Source organism: Nymphalis io, chromosome 30 (assembly GCF_905147045.1).
Source record: "Nymphalis io chromosome 30, ilAglIoxx1.1, whole genome shotgun sequence".
Classification (NCBI taxonomy): domain Eukaryota; kingdom Metazoa; phylum Arthropoda; class Insecta; order Lepidoptera; family Nymphalidae; genus Nymphalis; species Nymphalis io.
This window is the reverse complement of record NC_065917.1, coordinates 5,295,054-5,311,977: the sequence shown is the minus strand read 5'-3', so window position 1 is coordinate 5,311,977 and position 16,924 is coordinate 5,295,054. Positions and strand designations below refer to the sequence as shown.

The 16,924-nt window shown below is 38.9% G+C and overlaps 1 protein-coding gene across 5 annotated transcripts in view; it reads right to left on the bottom strand.

Moving 5' to 3' along the window:
- LOC126779907 (signal transducer and activator of transcription 5B) overlaps nt 1-16,924 on the bottom strand; it is a 37,262-nt gene that overhangs the window by 10,695 nt on the left and 9,643 nt on the right. For 3 of the 5 annotated variants that reach the window (XM_050504087.1, XM_050504090.1, XM_050504089.1), the window contains exons 7-20: nt 16,069-16,189; nt 15,428-15,537; nt 14,146-14,252; nt 13,373-13,577; nt 12,235-12,317; nt 11,619-11,688; nt 11,225-11,379; nt 9,980-10,103; nt 9,487-9,615; nt 8,976-9,082; nt 5,162-5,323; nt 4,536-4,660; nt 3,902-4,054; nt 3,087-3,216 (exon numbers count right to left, since the gene is read on the bottom strand). In XM_050504087.1, the coding sequence (XP_050360044.1) occupies nt 3,087-3,216; nt 3,902-4,054; nt 4,536-4,660; nt 5,162-5,323; nt 8,976-9,082; nt 9,487-9,615; nt 9,980-10,103; nt 11,225-11,379; nt 11,619-11,688; nt 12,235-12,317; nt 13,373-13,577; nt 14,146-14,252; nt 15,428-15,537; nt 16,069-16,189 (1,781 nt within the window). Of the gene's footprint in view, nt 1-823; nt 1,033-3,086; nt 3,217-3,901; nt 4,055-4,535; nt 4,661-5,161; nt 5,324-8,975; nt 9,083-9,486; nt 9,616-9,979; nt 10,104-11,224; nt 11,380-11,618; nt 11,689-12,234; nt 12,318-13,372; nt 13,578-14,145; nt 14,253-15,427; nt 15,538-16,068; nt 16,190-16,924 lie in introns of those variants that run through there. The other 2 variants (XM_050504091.1, XM_050504088.1) reach the window with 2 other exon arrangements.

The window sequence follows — 16,924 nt, the reverse complement described above, 5'->3', positions numbered from 1 at the left end:
CACGAGAGAGATAGAGAATACATTTCAATGTAATAGAACAACGTTAGAAAGAGACAAATATACGTTTCCAAGTACACATTGAACAGTTTCTCATCTCTCGCATTGTATCGCGTCTAAAGATAAAATGTCAAAACACAAATAATTGATTAATAAACGAAAGTCAGCCCTCTGGCATGAGTCTTAGAAGTCATTCAGCGCCACTAGCGGTCACGAAAGGAACTATTCGTAACTTAGGACGTTTTTGTTTGAAGACATTTCATAAATTCATTATATATTTATTTTAGTATTTTACGTGTGCATACGGGAATAGCCCATAGGCATTCGACAATTATCGAAGCGATTTTGAAAAACACTTTCGTCAAAATTTAATTCAATCATTAATATTGATCACGTTTATATAATTTCTATGTATATAATCGCTATGTGACTTTGCCTAGACCCGCTTGCCAGATGTATTTAAATAAAGATATATTTGGATTATTAAAAAAAAAAAACATTTTTTAAAAATACTGTTGATAGATGTGGCAACATTTGTAATATAGTCTACATTTCTAAGGCCTGTTTCAGATAAGCGATATTAGGTAACAGATAACGGACTTGATTAATGTTTAGCTATTATTTAAAGTAGATTTTTTTTTAAATCGAAATTATTATTACCGTGTAAGTATTCTAATATCGCTACACTTAAATCTAAACGGCGTAAAACACTAAAATATTCAATAAAAAAAATCATACAAAAATGAAGATCATCAAAAAAGTATCTATAATACTAAAAATTACATTTATTAAAAAAAATCTATTTAATAACTAAATCTTAAATATTATTGCTCTATAATACTAAATTAAAATATAATAAAACTATTGAGATTGTCTTGATTTCAATGGATTTGGAAGCACGCATTCATACGAAAAAATAAAAATTCGATTAAAAAAAAAAGGATGTGACTACAAACTCAATAGAAATAAAACTTATTTAAAAAAAAAAATGTCAAAATTAATCCGGACGTTTAGTTTCAAAACTCAATCATGTACCTAGGAGGAAAATAAAATAAAAAAAAAAATTAGGCAAAGGTGAAAAACAAATGTAATAAAATAATATTCTAATCGTACATACAATGACATTCTATCTCTAGACAAAGTATGTTCAAAAAGTAACTTATTACGGTCAATAGATGGCGCTGATCGCGGACAATGGATCGGCTGCATCGCGATGGCAAGATTTTTGCCCACATAGTTATATAGTTTCATGTTACTATACATGACAGAACACAGCACTATATACAGAAATCCTTCAATAATTACGGAATAATTAAATTAAATATTAAGTACATATTCATATGATATATTTTTTTTAAATAAAGCAACGAAATCATTTAAATAATTACACGCATCTGAGTTATAGAAAATTAATTATTCGTGTTTTATTATGATTAACGGAGCGAAATGTATACACGATAAACCATTGAACATTAATTAAATTCGGTGGCTGCGTGATCGTGTTCCTGACGGGTCCTTGATTAAATATAGGATGTTGACATCAATCTATTTGCTCAACTAATATTGGTTAGCAGTTGCCATAATTTTTTTTTAATCAAACAAATTGAACCGGAAACAACAACGCTATATCATTAGACATTAAAAGTCTTTGCCGTGTTATGCTTTATTTTTTTGTTACGTTTCGCTCCGTTGCTTGATAATTTCAAATACGTTACCTATTATATAACAACTACGATATATTATATAATCTATTCCAAACACACGAGGCGATGTCGTTGGTCGACATATTATATAATAACAATTAATCTTTTATTTGTTTATAATGTCAGTCAAGTTATTATAGCAAATAAAGTACATTTACAAGCATTGTTAGGTATTTAAGTGGCATAGTATTGTATTATATATGAAGATATTAATCGAGAAATGTTTGCAACGTAATATAGAAGAGCTGTAAGCAAATCGCATTGAATATATAAGATTTATTTATTCATTTCTGCCATTGGAATTATACAATGTTTAGCCTCTGTTAGCCGTGGATATCGTTAATATTATTATTACTAGTAAATGATAGACGTACTGGCCGTTAACATTAATACTGGCCGTAAACAAAGCGCAAACGTCATAGTGACGTCATAGCGTACGGAGCCTAAACTAAAAAAAGAACGTACCTAATAAATGCGGATGCATTCTGTATTTGCTGCACTTATCGTTCTGATCTAAAAGCTCTGGTCTAAAAGGAACACAAGCCTGGGAAATGTACTGTGTATGAATAAGATTTTTTTTTTGTTGAAAATTTAAAAGTTTGAATTACATTTCTGTGTGTTGAACTGAATCTGTTGAAAGATTTATCTCCCGGATTCCTGCTGTTATTGTAGGCACAATGAGTGACCGTTTGGACGATTCTATATGTATATATATATATAATTGCATTATATATAAGCAACTGAATACCGTAATACGGTTGAATGAACGAATACTGAACGAAAGGCGGGACGATAGTCCCATACCAACGAGTCTAGAGATAAAATGCCTTTGCATTAACAATTTAATAAAAAAAACAAATTCTACCTTACATATAAACGTTTTCTCTCTTTCTTTCATCATCGATGTCTCATACGAAAGAATGAGACAAGATATAATTGTACTAACCAAGTCTAAAATAACGTTTATTGGAAAAGCTGTATATGTTTTTTCTTTGCATTTCAATGTTAAAAACTTTAATTTATATCGTCTAGCAATATTTATCGTTATTGCTTAAGATATATAAATTTTCTTATTACAATGAAGTCGCCGGTTTAATCGTTGTTATTCTTCTAAAGTGATTTGAAATTTCGAAATTCGAATTATTCCATCCTTATGTATTTGCCCCTTATGTGGGCGTTGTACATCTTTTTTTAATTACAAGGAAGTCGGAATTTTGATCGAATTATTAGATTCCTTTAAATTAACGCTACCCCCCCCCCCATTTATTATTTCGTCAAGAATTTTTTTCTTCAACTGTAATAAAGATAGTAATTATCATTGAAATGACATAGACAAGCAATGGTCTCTATGAATAGAGTGACAGACTACATTGGGTGCGACCTTACCTGCTGTGCACGCTGGGTGTGTTCCGGTGCGAGTCCGGCGAGTGCGCGTACGCCGGCGACGCCGACATGTACGGCGGCAGTGTTGTCACCAAAACCGGTTTCACGTAACCGTTCTTCAGCATCTCGTTCTCTGTAAACGTGAAACTTATACTCTAACAGTCTTTAAACGATGCTTTACCAACCTTAGAAACTAAGCTGCTATGTCCCTTTTGCCTGTAGTTACACTAGCTTACAACTCAAGCCGAGACACAACATGGTGGTACTGGTGGTAGGACTTTGTGCAAGCTCGTCTGTGTAGGTACCACCCACTCATCAGATATTCTACCGCAAAACAGCAGTACTTGATATTGTTGTGTTTCAGTTTGAAGGGTGAGTGAGCCAGTGTAATTACAGGCACAAGGGACATAAAATCTTAGTTCCCAAGGTTGGTGGCGCATTGGTGATGTAAGCGATGGTTGACATTTCTTACAATGCCAATGTCTAAGGGCGTTTGGTGACCACTTACCATCAGGTGGCCCATATGCTTGTCCGCTTTCCTATTCTATATAAAAAAAAACAACAATATATGTTGTTATTTCGCGGTACGATATATGTGTGTTACCTACCCAGAAGGGCTTGCACAAAGCCCTACCATCACTTTTGCATTAAGGAAATTATTATTATTGAGGTAAAAAAAAAACTAGATACGATTCGTTCTACAAAGTTTAACACATATATATATATTACTATTACAAGTGTGTGCGCACACACATAAGTGCACGCTCAGTTCCTAAACCGTCATGGTTTCATGGATTGATATGTCTCGTTGGTCTCACCAGGTTTAGTGTAGTACTTGGAGAAGACATCGTCCTTCGCCACGTTCGGGTACAAAAACTGCAGCTGAGCCAGGTCCAAGATCCTATCTGCGAGGGAACGCAGCATCAAGTCTCGCGACGTGAACGGCTGAAGGCTGAATACTTCGTTGGCCTCTGCGAGAGAATATAACACGAGATATTAATTTATTCAGATTTTTTTCGAAGATTCTAGAATAGTTAACCCCCCCCCCTTCTTTTTTATTTTTAAGGCTCAGCTTAGAAATCTTCTAAAGATTGAATCTTGCCTAAGAGGCTAACGATTGACCACTATCGTTCCTGACGCCAGGTACCAGAAATTGCCTATTCACATTTACCTTGAAGATAGAAAGAGACAACAACGTCGGGAAACCTGCATGGGAATAGTGATAAAGAGCCAAATATGTGTTCAACCAGCTCGATGGAGTATACTCATTAACAGGCTGTTATTTGCCTTTTAATAAACCAACGACAAAAAAAATGCTCATCGCATTGGCTGGTCTCTCTTTTTGTCATCACTGATTTCACATTCGATAGAAGAAGACAAAGCATTGCATACACACGCTAAGCAACGTTTATAAGTTAGGCTGTTAATTGTTTTCTAATGCTCATTACTCACCGCCAACCCAAGCGATAGTGATACCACCGAGCTCGGAGTCGGAGAACCTCAACAGGAACGTGCCTGGAGGACACTTGGCCAGCATCTCTTCAGCTTGCTTCTTCTGAATGAAGCCCATTATCAGCCTGGCGGTAAAATTAATTCGTTATTAACAAATACTTTATTTTTTTTATAGAATTGGAAGGCGGACAAGCATATGGGCCACCTGATGGTAAGTGGTCACCAACGCCCATAGACATTGGAATTGTAAAAAATGTTAACAATCGCTTACATCACCAATGTGCCACCAACCTTGGGAACTAAGATGTTATGTCCCTTGTGCCTGTAATTATTGTTTGGTAAACACATTTATTATCAAATCCATCATATTATGAATCAAATTTTGCTATGAATAAAATGAAACCTTTAAGAAAACGATTCTCCTATTTCTTCACCCAGCGGCGTACAATGTGTACGCAAAATTCAAAAATTATCATTTTTGTACTTTGGTATGTCATACCAAATACATATGTAATATCTATTAATTTTGGTGTTTTCTACAAACAAATTCGTCATATAATATTGACAACCAACGGCTTTAAAATTTGCTGAATCCAGGGCCATTCAATATTACATAATGAGCTCACCGGTCACACCAGAGCGTCCGCAGGTAGTCTCTTGTCACCTTCACGACCATGTAGAACCACTCCCAGAAGGTGAAGTTCCTCTCCGGTAGCGCGTCCTTGCAGAACTGCGTCCAGCTCACCGTCATACTGTTCAGCTCCATGCTGTTCAGCGGAACGCTGGTCCTAAAATATGTAGTATTTATTTTGGAAATAACAATTGGGGGAAGGGGACTTATTCAGGGACATAGGCATTTTTCGATTAAAGCAATTCAAAAGAACCGATTCAGTTAGTTTTGTAACTTGGTGGTAGGGCTTTGTGTAAGCTCGTCGAAGGTACCACCCACTCATCAAAAATCCTACCGCAAAACGGCAGTACTTAGTGTTGGTATCATCCGGTTCGAAGACTTGTATTTAATTATATAATCAAATTATCTAACTTCATCTCATAATTGATCATGATGATCAAATTGATTCTATAACCTTCGAGATAATGATTTAATATATACGCTTCAAGGGCTCGAGTAGACGAGTTTATGATTCAATTTCTAGTCACGTTCCGGAGCCATAACACGGGAATCTTAACCGAAGATTCCGGGTTCAAATTCACGAGCTCGAGAAAGAAAAACGTTTTGAACACGTGTATCCAGACCTCTTCAAAATTTGAGGACGCTTTTTCGCCCAGCGGTGGGACATCAGTAATCCCACACCCAAACTCCAACACCATGTATTAATCGTTTACATGGTGAATGAGCATTTATAAATATACTTGTACACATATACCGGAATAAATAATTCCTCATTATATTTACAAGGACAATATTTTTGGGTAGAGGTGACCAATTAAAAACATATGAATCTTATCTGTCACCTATCTTCCAGCTAGAGTAATTAAAAAAACAACTTATACGACATAAGTCGGAAAATACTAAAAAAATAGTAACAGCCTGTTAATGTACCACTGCTGGGCTAAGGCCTCCTCTCCCTTTTTGAGGAGAAGGTTTTAGAGCTTATTCCACCACGCTGCTCCAATGCGGGTTGGTAGAATACACATGTGACATAATTTCAATGAAATTAGACACATGCAGGTTTCCTCACGATGTTTCCCTTCACCGTCAAGCACGAGATGAATTTTAATCACAAATTAAGCACATGAAAATTCAGCGGTGCTTACCCGGGTTTGAACCCACGATCATCGGTTAAGATTCACGCGTTCTAACCACTAGGCCATCTCGGCTTACTAAAAAAATAAGCGTGTTAAAATCAGTTATTCTATTCCAACCACGGGAGGAGTAGAGACAAATAAACAACATTGACATTGAAATAACGGGATACCATTGGTCGAGATTTTAATTCATTATGGATTCGCGTAAAAAGAATAGCGCCTTGAATGTCGGTGAAGCTATTATCAAAACTTTGGAAATAAAATTAAAGTGTATATAAGTAGTTAAGTGGAATAGTGTTGAGTTATAAATAGAGATTTTTTTTTTATATTTGCCGCGAGGGCAAATGGCTCTACTCCAACTGATGGTAAGTGGTAGTAGAGTCCAAAAGCAACGACGGCCAGTACAGACGGGAAGGATGTTCGGCACTAGCCGCCCCCGTCTTGCCGGCCTGCAAGATGCCTCTTCACGTCTCGTTTGAAGGAACCCGGGTTGTAAGAGGAGGGGAACATGTGAGCTGGTAAGGAATTCCATTTTTTGGAAGTGCGACAAAAAAAGGAGTTGCCAAATTTCTTTGTGCGCGATGGAATTGATGTCAGAGTAAGGCGGTGACATCCAGAGCCAGCACGCGTAGACTTATGAAGGAAGAGGAAGCAGGAATGAGATAGAATAATTCCTCAGAGCACTCGCCGTGATACAGTCGATAGAAAGCGCTCTGCGCTGCTATGTCTCGACGCAAAGGCTCGAGGGTGTTTGTGACCTTTACGTCGCCAATAATGCGGACCGCACGTCACTGCAACCGATCCAAGGCCTCCAGTAGGTACTTAGCGGAGCCATTCCAAAGGTGCGAGCAATATTTCACGCAAGACCGTACCTGTGTTTTGTACAATCAGCACAGTTGTTGTGGCGCGATATAACGCCACACCTTGTTCAGAACTCAGAGTTTCCGTGAAGTTATTTTTATATCAGCCTCGATGTAATCCCTTGTACTAAGGTCGCAGCGAACGTCCATCTCCAGCATGGCGATTTTGCTTTTTATTACCAGCGGAATGCCACAGAGGGAGGGAAGAGGGGAAAATGGTGACTTTTTCGCTGTTAGAGCGCCTTTTACCTGTGTTTTCTTGGCATTGAACTCAACAAGATTATCAGAGCTCCATTTGGCGATGAGCTCTAATATCATAGGATATTAGAGCTCATCGCCACGAGTTCAATGACAAGATCCTTTCGCCTCTCCTCAATTTCCGCCCGCCCAGCCACTGCGCGTCCGTGGTATCCACCATGCACTGTACTATCGTCTGCATAGCAATGTATGTTCCCAAGGGAGAGCATATCATTGATATGCAAAAGAAAGAGTGTGGGAGATAGCACAGATCCCTGGGGGACCCCAGCATTCACTACATAGAATTGTGAAGCGCAACCATCAACTAAAACACGAAGGCTGCGCTTGTGTAGGAAGCTGGCAATCCAGGTGCATAGCTGAGCAGGCAGACTATATGCCGACAGCTTGCACAGACTTGGTCAGACGCCAGAAGCTACGGGAGCCTTGGATGCGAAACAAGGTACAATGTACCAATCTGTACAATGCGCTGTGCATCCGCTCTCGTGTATGCTTTCCTACAGGACTTGGAGTTTTCGTTGTAGTTTGCTTTCAGTGAGTCAATGTTAGATGCCTCGCTAATGGAGCCGTTGATCCACTCGCGATATGCCGCCTGCTTAGATGCTACAGCATCGGCACATTCACGAGTGAACTAACGGTTACGCGTACCCTTACTGATGAAATCTGAGCTAGGAATGCAGTATTCCATTCCCAACATGATCTCCTCAGCAACAGCAGCGGCACTAGCTGTCGGGTCATTCCCACTGAAGCAACGTTCCTTCCAAGGGACCGACGCATAGTAATCGCGCATACCGTCCCAATCTGCCGACTTATAGTGCCAAACGCGACGTTTGCATACCGCTGGTGGCGGCAGCTTGGCCTGTGGCACTCTGGTAGATATAAGGTGATCCGAAGAACCAAGTGCAGTTTGAACCACAACCTGATATTCCATCGGGTGAGAAGTCAGCATCAACGTCTGGGATCCTGGTGGGCTCAACCAGTTGGGTCAAGTCGTGTGTGAGAGCAAAAGCATGAGCAATCCTTCCAGCGTGTTCAGTTTTGTGGGATTTCAACCATAATTCATGGTTAGCATTAAAATCCTCCAAAAACACCAATTCCAATATATTAATCGGGAACTAAGAAAAAAGCCGAGATGGCCCTGTGGTAAGAACGCGTGAATCTTAACCGATGATCGTGGGTTCAAACCCGGGCAAGCACCACTGAATTTTCATGTGCTTAATTTGTGATTATAATTCATCTTGTGCTTTACGGTGAAGGAAAACATCGTGAGGAAACCTGCATGTGTCTAATTTCACTGAAATTCCGCCACATGTGAATTCTACCAACCCGCATTGGAGCAGCGTGGTGAAATAAGCTCCAAACCTTCTCCTCAAAAAGAGCAGAGGAGGCCTTTAGCCCAGCAGTGGGACATTCACAGGCTGTTACGGTAATCGAGAACTATTAGCAAATCGCATGGAATATGTGAATATAAGGTTTGTTTGTCTTTACTCATTCGATTGGTATTGAGTTATATAGTATAAAAGTAATAATTAATTAATTAATAATAATAATTAGTTACCTGAATATCTTCTCGGCAAGGAAGCGCAGATTATCCTCGGAGAGGTCACCACCCGTGGCCGAACAGAATTTGATGCGTAGTGTCTCGGCTAACTGACCCCAAGACACCTATCACAAAAATAATATCGTATTTAGATATTTTTTTATACTATAGGCATATGACAAATGGGTTAATGGATGTTAAAATCACCACCACCCATAGACAATGGCGATGTAAGAAGTATTACCATTCCTTACGTCGCTAATGCGTCACCAACCTTGGGAACTAAGATGTTATGTCCCTTGTGCCTGTAGTTACACTGGCTCACCCATTCCCTAAACCGGAACACAACAATACTAAGTTCTGCTCATAGGCTGGAGAATTTCTGACAAGTGGGTGGTACCTACACAGACTTACACAAACGTACCACTCGTTGGTCTAGTGTTATTTCGTTTTTTAAGTGTAATTCAGTGAGTTATTTACAGCAATTTGTATCATTGATTTAACTTTCACTATATATAATTGCACGCACCTTATCAGGCACTGTGAAGGGTACTCGGCCTGGCGAGCTGAAGGCGTTGTCCCACGTAACCGTGGCCCAGCCATGCGGCTCTTGGTTACCATGCACGATCACCACTACCGGCAGCGACAGCGTCCATACCTGCCACACGCCACCACCACATATTAATATACACTTGTACTTTGGACTAGAGATAAAACATTTATTTTATATCGTAATAGCAACCCGTTTTCGCACGGATAGAACGAACGGGGAAAAAAGAGAGAAAAATATTGATTATTGAATCGAACTATGTTCATACAAAAATTCATGACAATCGGCCTAATGGTTTAGGAACACATGAAGGACAAACAGACAAACAATCATTTTTATTTATATAGAAGACGGGGTTCCGCCCCAAATCACATAAACATACCAACTGGACTATGGCCTTCTTTCCTGTTAAGTACTAATTTATTTAATCACGTAGAAACTTAAAATAATACACTACACTCGTACAACTCACTTGGAACACCAATTCCCCCCCACCGACATTAAACTCGGACTGAAATAGAAGAGTGAGTTTCTCATCCATGACACTCTCCGTGCCTTTCTTCTCGGCGCGTTTTATTTTCCTCAATTGCATGTTCCTGTTGAAAAATGACAATCAATTTAAAAAAACAAGAAAAATGTTATTAATAAGTATAATATATATATATAAGCGAAATTCCACTCATCACGAGATCTCCTAACTTATCCACCCGATTGACTTCAAATTTGTCACAATTGAATTTGTCTTACATCACCATAACGCCACCAACCTTAGGCAATTAATTAGATGTTATTTCCCTTGTGCCTGTAATTACACTGGCTCACTCACCCTTCAAACCAGAACACAACAATATCAAGTATTGCTGTTTTGCGGTAGAATATCTGAAGAGTGGCTGGTACCTACCCAGATGAGCTTGCACAAAGGCCTACCACCAGTAAATTATAGACAATAGATATGCTTTTGACTTTTAACGTTACCTATTCCTTAGTTTTAGAGTTTAGTAAAGTTTTATCCTTATTTATAGTAAAATTAAATTAGAAAGGTTGTAATTTTTTTTCACATAAAAAAAAAAATCGTTCTCGCATGATAACACATTTGTCAACGCGAGAGAAGCCGCGGGCGAATACTAGTGCTCTATATCTAACTGCCTCGTTGGTCTAGTGGCTTGATGTAAGGACGCAGACCCGGAGGTCCTGGGTTCAATTTCCAGGTCGGGCCAATTAAATGTTATTGGGTTTTTCTGTCAGAAAATCCTCAGTAACAGCCCGGAATCTGGAAGTTGGAAGTGTGTACACTACCATGCCTCGGAAAGCACGTAAAGCCGTTGATCCTGCGCCTGAACTCTTTCCGGTCGTGTCGGATTGCCGTCCCATCGGATTATGAGAGTTAGAGAATAGAGAGTGCACCTGCGTTTGAGCACATACTTGTGCATTATAATATCTCCTGCGCAGTTGGCTAATATCTCTTGAGATTGGCCGCCGTGGCCGAAATCGGTCTGGAGGTTATTATTATTATATATCTAACGACTAAATGATTATATGTTTAACGAATATTTTATACTTTGACTATTCTATTATAAAACCGTTGTCAAATTAGTTTCTTCCGCCTATTCTTCTCTAACATGAGGTGTTTTTTTCCGAACTGGTGGTAGATTTTTACAAGATCAATAATTAAGTGTAAAGCTTTTATATAGTCTGTATGTGAGGGGTGTGTGCTCACCGGAAGCTGACGCTAAGCTGGCGACTGGTGGGCTGATACTCCATGCAGCCACTGTTATTAAGTATATCCCCGCATTCTACCGGCTGCTTGCCGCGCCCGCTCTGCGTTTCGCTCTTCAGCAGCAGCTGTGCTTGCTGCTCCGATATTATCACCACCTGATGGATGGAAGACGGTTTCAAAGTGTATTATATATAACTTTAAAAATAACAAAAACCCTGGGGTAACCAGTTGAAACGTGCAAGTGTGTGCGTAAACACAGGCGCACTTTACGCGTTTTCGCTTTTTGTTTTCACAATTCACGTGCGGAATTCACTTTCAATTTTTAGGCTCGAAAACTTTTTCATCGATCTTGGATTTGAATCTGCAGCCTAAATAAAAAAAAAATAACAGTTACCGTCACACGCGGCGGAGTCATGTGCACATTGAGCTGACCGCCTACGAGCAGGCGCACTGTAGCCGTGAAACTGTCAAAAAAAACAATCATATTGTAGCTCCGAGCCTTACTACAATTATACAATGGTAGATATTTGGTTGGTAGATACTAGCTTTTACGATTGTCGGTTCGATTCCCACCCGGGACAGACATTTGTGTGCATGAACATGTCTGTTTGTCCCGAGTCTGGGTTTAATTATCTATATAAGTATTTATTTACAAAAGAAAAGTAGTATATCAATTGTCTGGTTTTGGAAACTATTCGACCAGGAACAGTATATACTACTACAGCTGGCAGTCAGGCAGCCTGGCGGATATTCCTGCTGAATATCGATCGAATGGTCTCCTATCGTCTGATATGTGTATATATTCAACCTCGAGCGTCATTTCTAATAGCCTAGAGGACGGCAGCCAAAATAACCCATCTGAAGAAGATAGGAAACCATATTCGAGGACCGAAGACCGTTCGAAATATACATGAGAGAGCATCGATTCGACCTTGAACGGTCCAGTTGACCTTGAATGACCTTGAATTTGAAATGGATGCTTTTTGTATGTGGCGAAGATTCGTACTCACCGAGTGTTGGTCTTCATGACTTGGGGCGGTTGCTTCTCGATAACAAATGTAGATGTCACCAACGTTGACAGCAAACTTGTCACCTGGTGGACAAATTCGACCGTTTGCGTCACGTGTTCGGAAAGAAATTGTGCGTTGTTTTTATAAAAAATTATACGCAATGGACGCGGACGCCGTGAGAAATATTGACCGTTCCTTAGATCGAATGAATCACCAACCTTGTGAACTAAGATGTTATGTCCCTTGTGCCTATTGTTACACTGGCTCACTCACTTATACCCTTATGTCATTCTCCAACACCGCTCTCTTCTGCCTTTTGTGTGTACTTTTTTTTTTATAGAATAGGAAGGCGGACGAGCATATGGGTCTGATGGTAAGTGGCCACCAACGCCCATAGACATTGGCATTTTAAGAAATGCTAACCATCGCTTACATCACCAATGCGCCACCAACCTTGGGAACTAAGATTTTATGTCCCTTGTGCCTGTAACTACACTGGCTCACTCACCCTTCAAACCGGAACACAACAATACCAAGTACTGCTGTTTTGCGGTAGAATATATGATGAGTGGGTGATACCTACCCAGACGAGCTTGCACAAAGCTCCACCACCAGTAAAACGTATATTATATATAATGTTTACGCATTTAAAGAGATAACACTTCGTAAGAGTATCTATTTAAGTTGTTAATTTTAAATGTTTAATGATAAGTTGATGATATAACTGTTAGTTACATCATCAACTCATCATCATCTCAATAAATAAATAATATATATATATATATATATATATATATATATATATATATATATATATATATATATATATATATATATATATATTATAAACGAATCTCTGTTTCTATTGATTTCATTATACTCAATATTTATAAGAAAAATAATATTTTCTTTGTTTATAAATTATATAAAACAATATCAATTTAACTGTTACATGTCCGCCGTATAAGCTCCAAACCTTCTCCTCAAAAGGGAGAGGAGGCCTTAGCCCAGCAGTGGGACAGTAACATGCTGTTATTGTTGTTATTATTGTATGTCAGTGAACAAAGCAGCCAGTCGTTACTACAAACTCCGTAACTCCAGCTTCGCCCAGCTCTTGTCCAGCAGATGGGATTCTTACTTGTTTGCTCATATCGTCCAACATTTCAGCGAGATGCGGCTGTCTCAGTTCCGCGATAGTCTTGCTGTTGATCCGTGCGACGTTGCTGACTTGCTGTCTCGTACTCCAAATCAGGTCCGCTAGCAGCTCGCACCACTCTTGTATCGTATTCAGATTCGATTGCATCGGAACACCGTTTCCGCTCAATTGCTGTTCACGTTTCCATCTGGTGACAAAATATTTATGAAAACATTCCGATGGCAAGTTTAAAGATAAATAAACAACTATGACCTTGTATTGACATGACGTCACTGGTCGAGATATTAATAATCTGTGGTGTTCATCATAGACTCATGATAGAATAATTTTTTTAAACGTCAACGATGTCATCGGAACTTTGTAAGTAAATATGAAGTGTTATACACACTTATTAAGTAAATATGTAGTTGAGTGGATTAGTGAACATATGGCAATTCTGCCATTGCCATTGCTATTGGCAAATCGCATGGAATTTGTAAAACTAAGGTTTGTTTATAATTACTCCTGTCATTGTAATATGTCTGTATATGAATATAGATTTGATAAGTTTTTACCCAAAAAATTACAACTTTTACACGCTTGTCAACAAAGTGTATATCAAATTTGTTACCGAGTAATTGCTAGTAGAATTTTTGTAAATCAAGAATCCCTGTGTTATTATATAACTTAATGAAAAAAAGATACTCGGTATTACCAGCTTTAAAAAACATTATCCATTATTCTGAGCCTAAATGGCCTATAAATAATAAACTCACTTGATGAGCTCCTCATCCAGCACTTGGCTTTGCAGCTGTCTGAGGTTGGTTATGTTCTCTTTCATGTGATCCACGAGCTCCATCTGCGATTGGTTGATCTGCGCCACCTGAGACAGACATACATTTGTTTCAATTTAAAGTAACAGCTATTCTAATATTATAATTAACTTTTAATCATTGTTAATCACTGGTTGGCGAGCTGGTTGGCTTGCCTTTCACGCCGAAGGTTGTGGGTTCGATTCCCACCCAGGACAGACATTTGTGTGCATGAACATGTCTGTTTGTCCTGAGTCTGGGTGTAATTATCTATATAAGAATGAATTTACAAAAGAAAAGTAGTATATGTAGTATATCAGTTGTCTGGTTTCCATAGCACGAGCTCTGTACAAGCTTAATTTGGGATCAGATGGCCGTGTGTGAAAAATGTCCCAGGATATTATTATCACTGAACCAAATTTGATGAGATTTTGTTCGACGCTTGCTTGAACCCAAAGTTGCGTAGTTGCATTTTTATAAAAGTTCACGGGAAAAATTTATATGGAGCCACGTTTAAACTAAAACAATTAGTACCAGGATACTATGAAATAGAAGAGCAAATATATTGTGTGCGTTTACAGGCCTTCTTCATAAGACACATTGTTTAACCAAATTAACCGCTGAACACTGTACGTTTTAAGTAAGGCATAGAATAATAATTTTACAATATATTTTGTTACATACAATAATTTAAGTCCTTATAATAAATAGTATCTATTTTATTTACTTAAAATCGATCTTTAGCGATTGCATAACATGACACGTGTCATTTTTATGATAAATAAGGTCAGGAAAGAAATTATGCTATATAGCAACAGCCTGTGAATGTCCCGCTGCTGGGCCAAAGGCCTCCACTCCTCTTTTAGGGAAAGGTTTGGATCTTATTCCACCAAGCTGCTCCATTGCGGGTCGGTGGAATACACGTGTGGCAGATTTTCAGTGAAATTAGACACACGCAGGTTTCCTCACGATGTTTTCCTTCACCGTCAAGCACGAGATGAATTATAAACACAAATTAAGCACATGAAAATTCAGTGGTTCTTGCCCGGGTTTGAATCCACGATCATTGGGCCATCTCGGCTCATCAGAGTCACGTTTAAATCAAAATATGAATACCAGGATACTATGAAACAGAAGAGCAATAATATAAGGTGTGCCTTCACAGGCCTTCATCAGCTGTAGGTATTTACCTCAAGGTCTCAGCAGAGTTCCATTAGCGTGACGTAATTAAAATATTTGCAGTTACCAGAGCGTTTAGTTTCCTCTCCATTTCGTCGATCTGGACTCTCAGACAGGCTTCAAGTTCCCGTCGCTCGTTCGTCATCGGTCCAGACTGCTGAAGATAATTTATGTGACCTGAGAAAAAAATATTTAAGGTTATTTTTGTTTTGTTTTTTTTTTTATTCTGGCTTAATCGTCTCGGCTTCGCACGGGTATATAAGAAAAATGTATTTTCTTCTTATTTATATATATATATATATATATCTAGTATAGTAACAGCCTGTTAATGTCCCACTGCTGGGCTAAGGTCTGCTCTTCCTTTTGAGGAGAAGGTCAGGATCTTATTCCACCACGCTGCTCCAATGTAGAATACACATGTGGCAGAATTTCAATGAAATTAGACCAACCAACCATTAACCAATATAATGGACCCTGAATCTGTAAGGAATATTTAATATTTGTCACGAGGGACATAACATCTTAGTTTCGATATTGTTTGCTAAGTGCTATTGTCTATGGATGCTGGTGACCATCACATGGCCCATTTGCCTGCCTACCTATTTTCAAGATAATAGCGTTGTTTTTCTGCGATTAGTTTTATCTATGTTTAAATACAAATTTAACGACCACAACCGGACACGGCTAGCAAACCAAATAGAAACTGACCTTTGTTCTTCAAGCACTCGTGATATTGGAGGGAGAACGACTCAATGTTCGACTGGAGGCTCCTTATCTCCTCGCTCGCCATGTTCACCTTCTGACGGACCGTTTGGAGACCCGTTATAAGCTGAAACAAAATCAATTATATTAAGACTGTCTGCCTATGGTGGCCATTAAGTCACGGTAGTATGCGGAAGCGATTCCGACGCACCCTCAAATAGGGGCTACCGCTATTTTGCTGGTGGGTATTACGGCGCTCTTAGCGTCTGCGAACCTCACATACCTCATCCGGAGGAAATGTGTAAATGCGTTTTGTACGAGTACACGAGTGTGTGTTCAAACAGAAAATCGATAGCCTAGTGATGTAGAAGTCGCTGGTTCAATCCTGACGATTGTCGTCCTCACTTTTAACACAAGCTATACGCTTAATTGGTGTTGCAAATAGGACTTTTTTTTATAGAACACGAAGGCGGACGAGCATTTGGGCCACCTGATGGCAAGTGGTCGCCAAACGCCCTTTGACATTGGCATTGTAAGAAATGTCAACCATCGCTTACATAGCCAATGCGCCACCAACCTTGGGAACTAAGATTTTATGTCCCTTGTGCCAGTAATTACACTGGCTCACTCACCCTTCAAACCGGAACACAACAATATCAAGTATTGCTGTTTTCTGGTAGAATATCTGATGAGTGGGTGGTACCTACCCAGACGACCTTGCACAAAGCCCAGTAAATATATATATATATATATATACTATGAATAATCCCTTAAAAAGAGCTGTTTGGAATATTCGGGGAAAATAATAATTACGATTCGGTCGAGACATGTAATGAACAAGATGACGTAACAAAAGAATTTT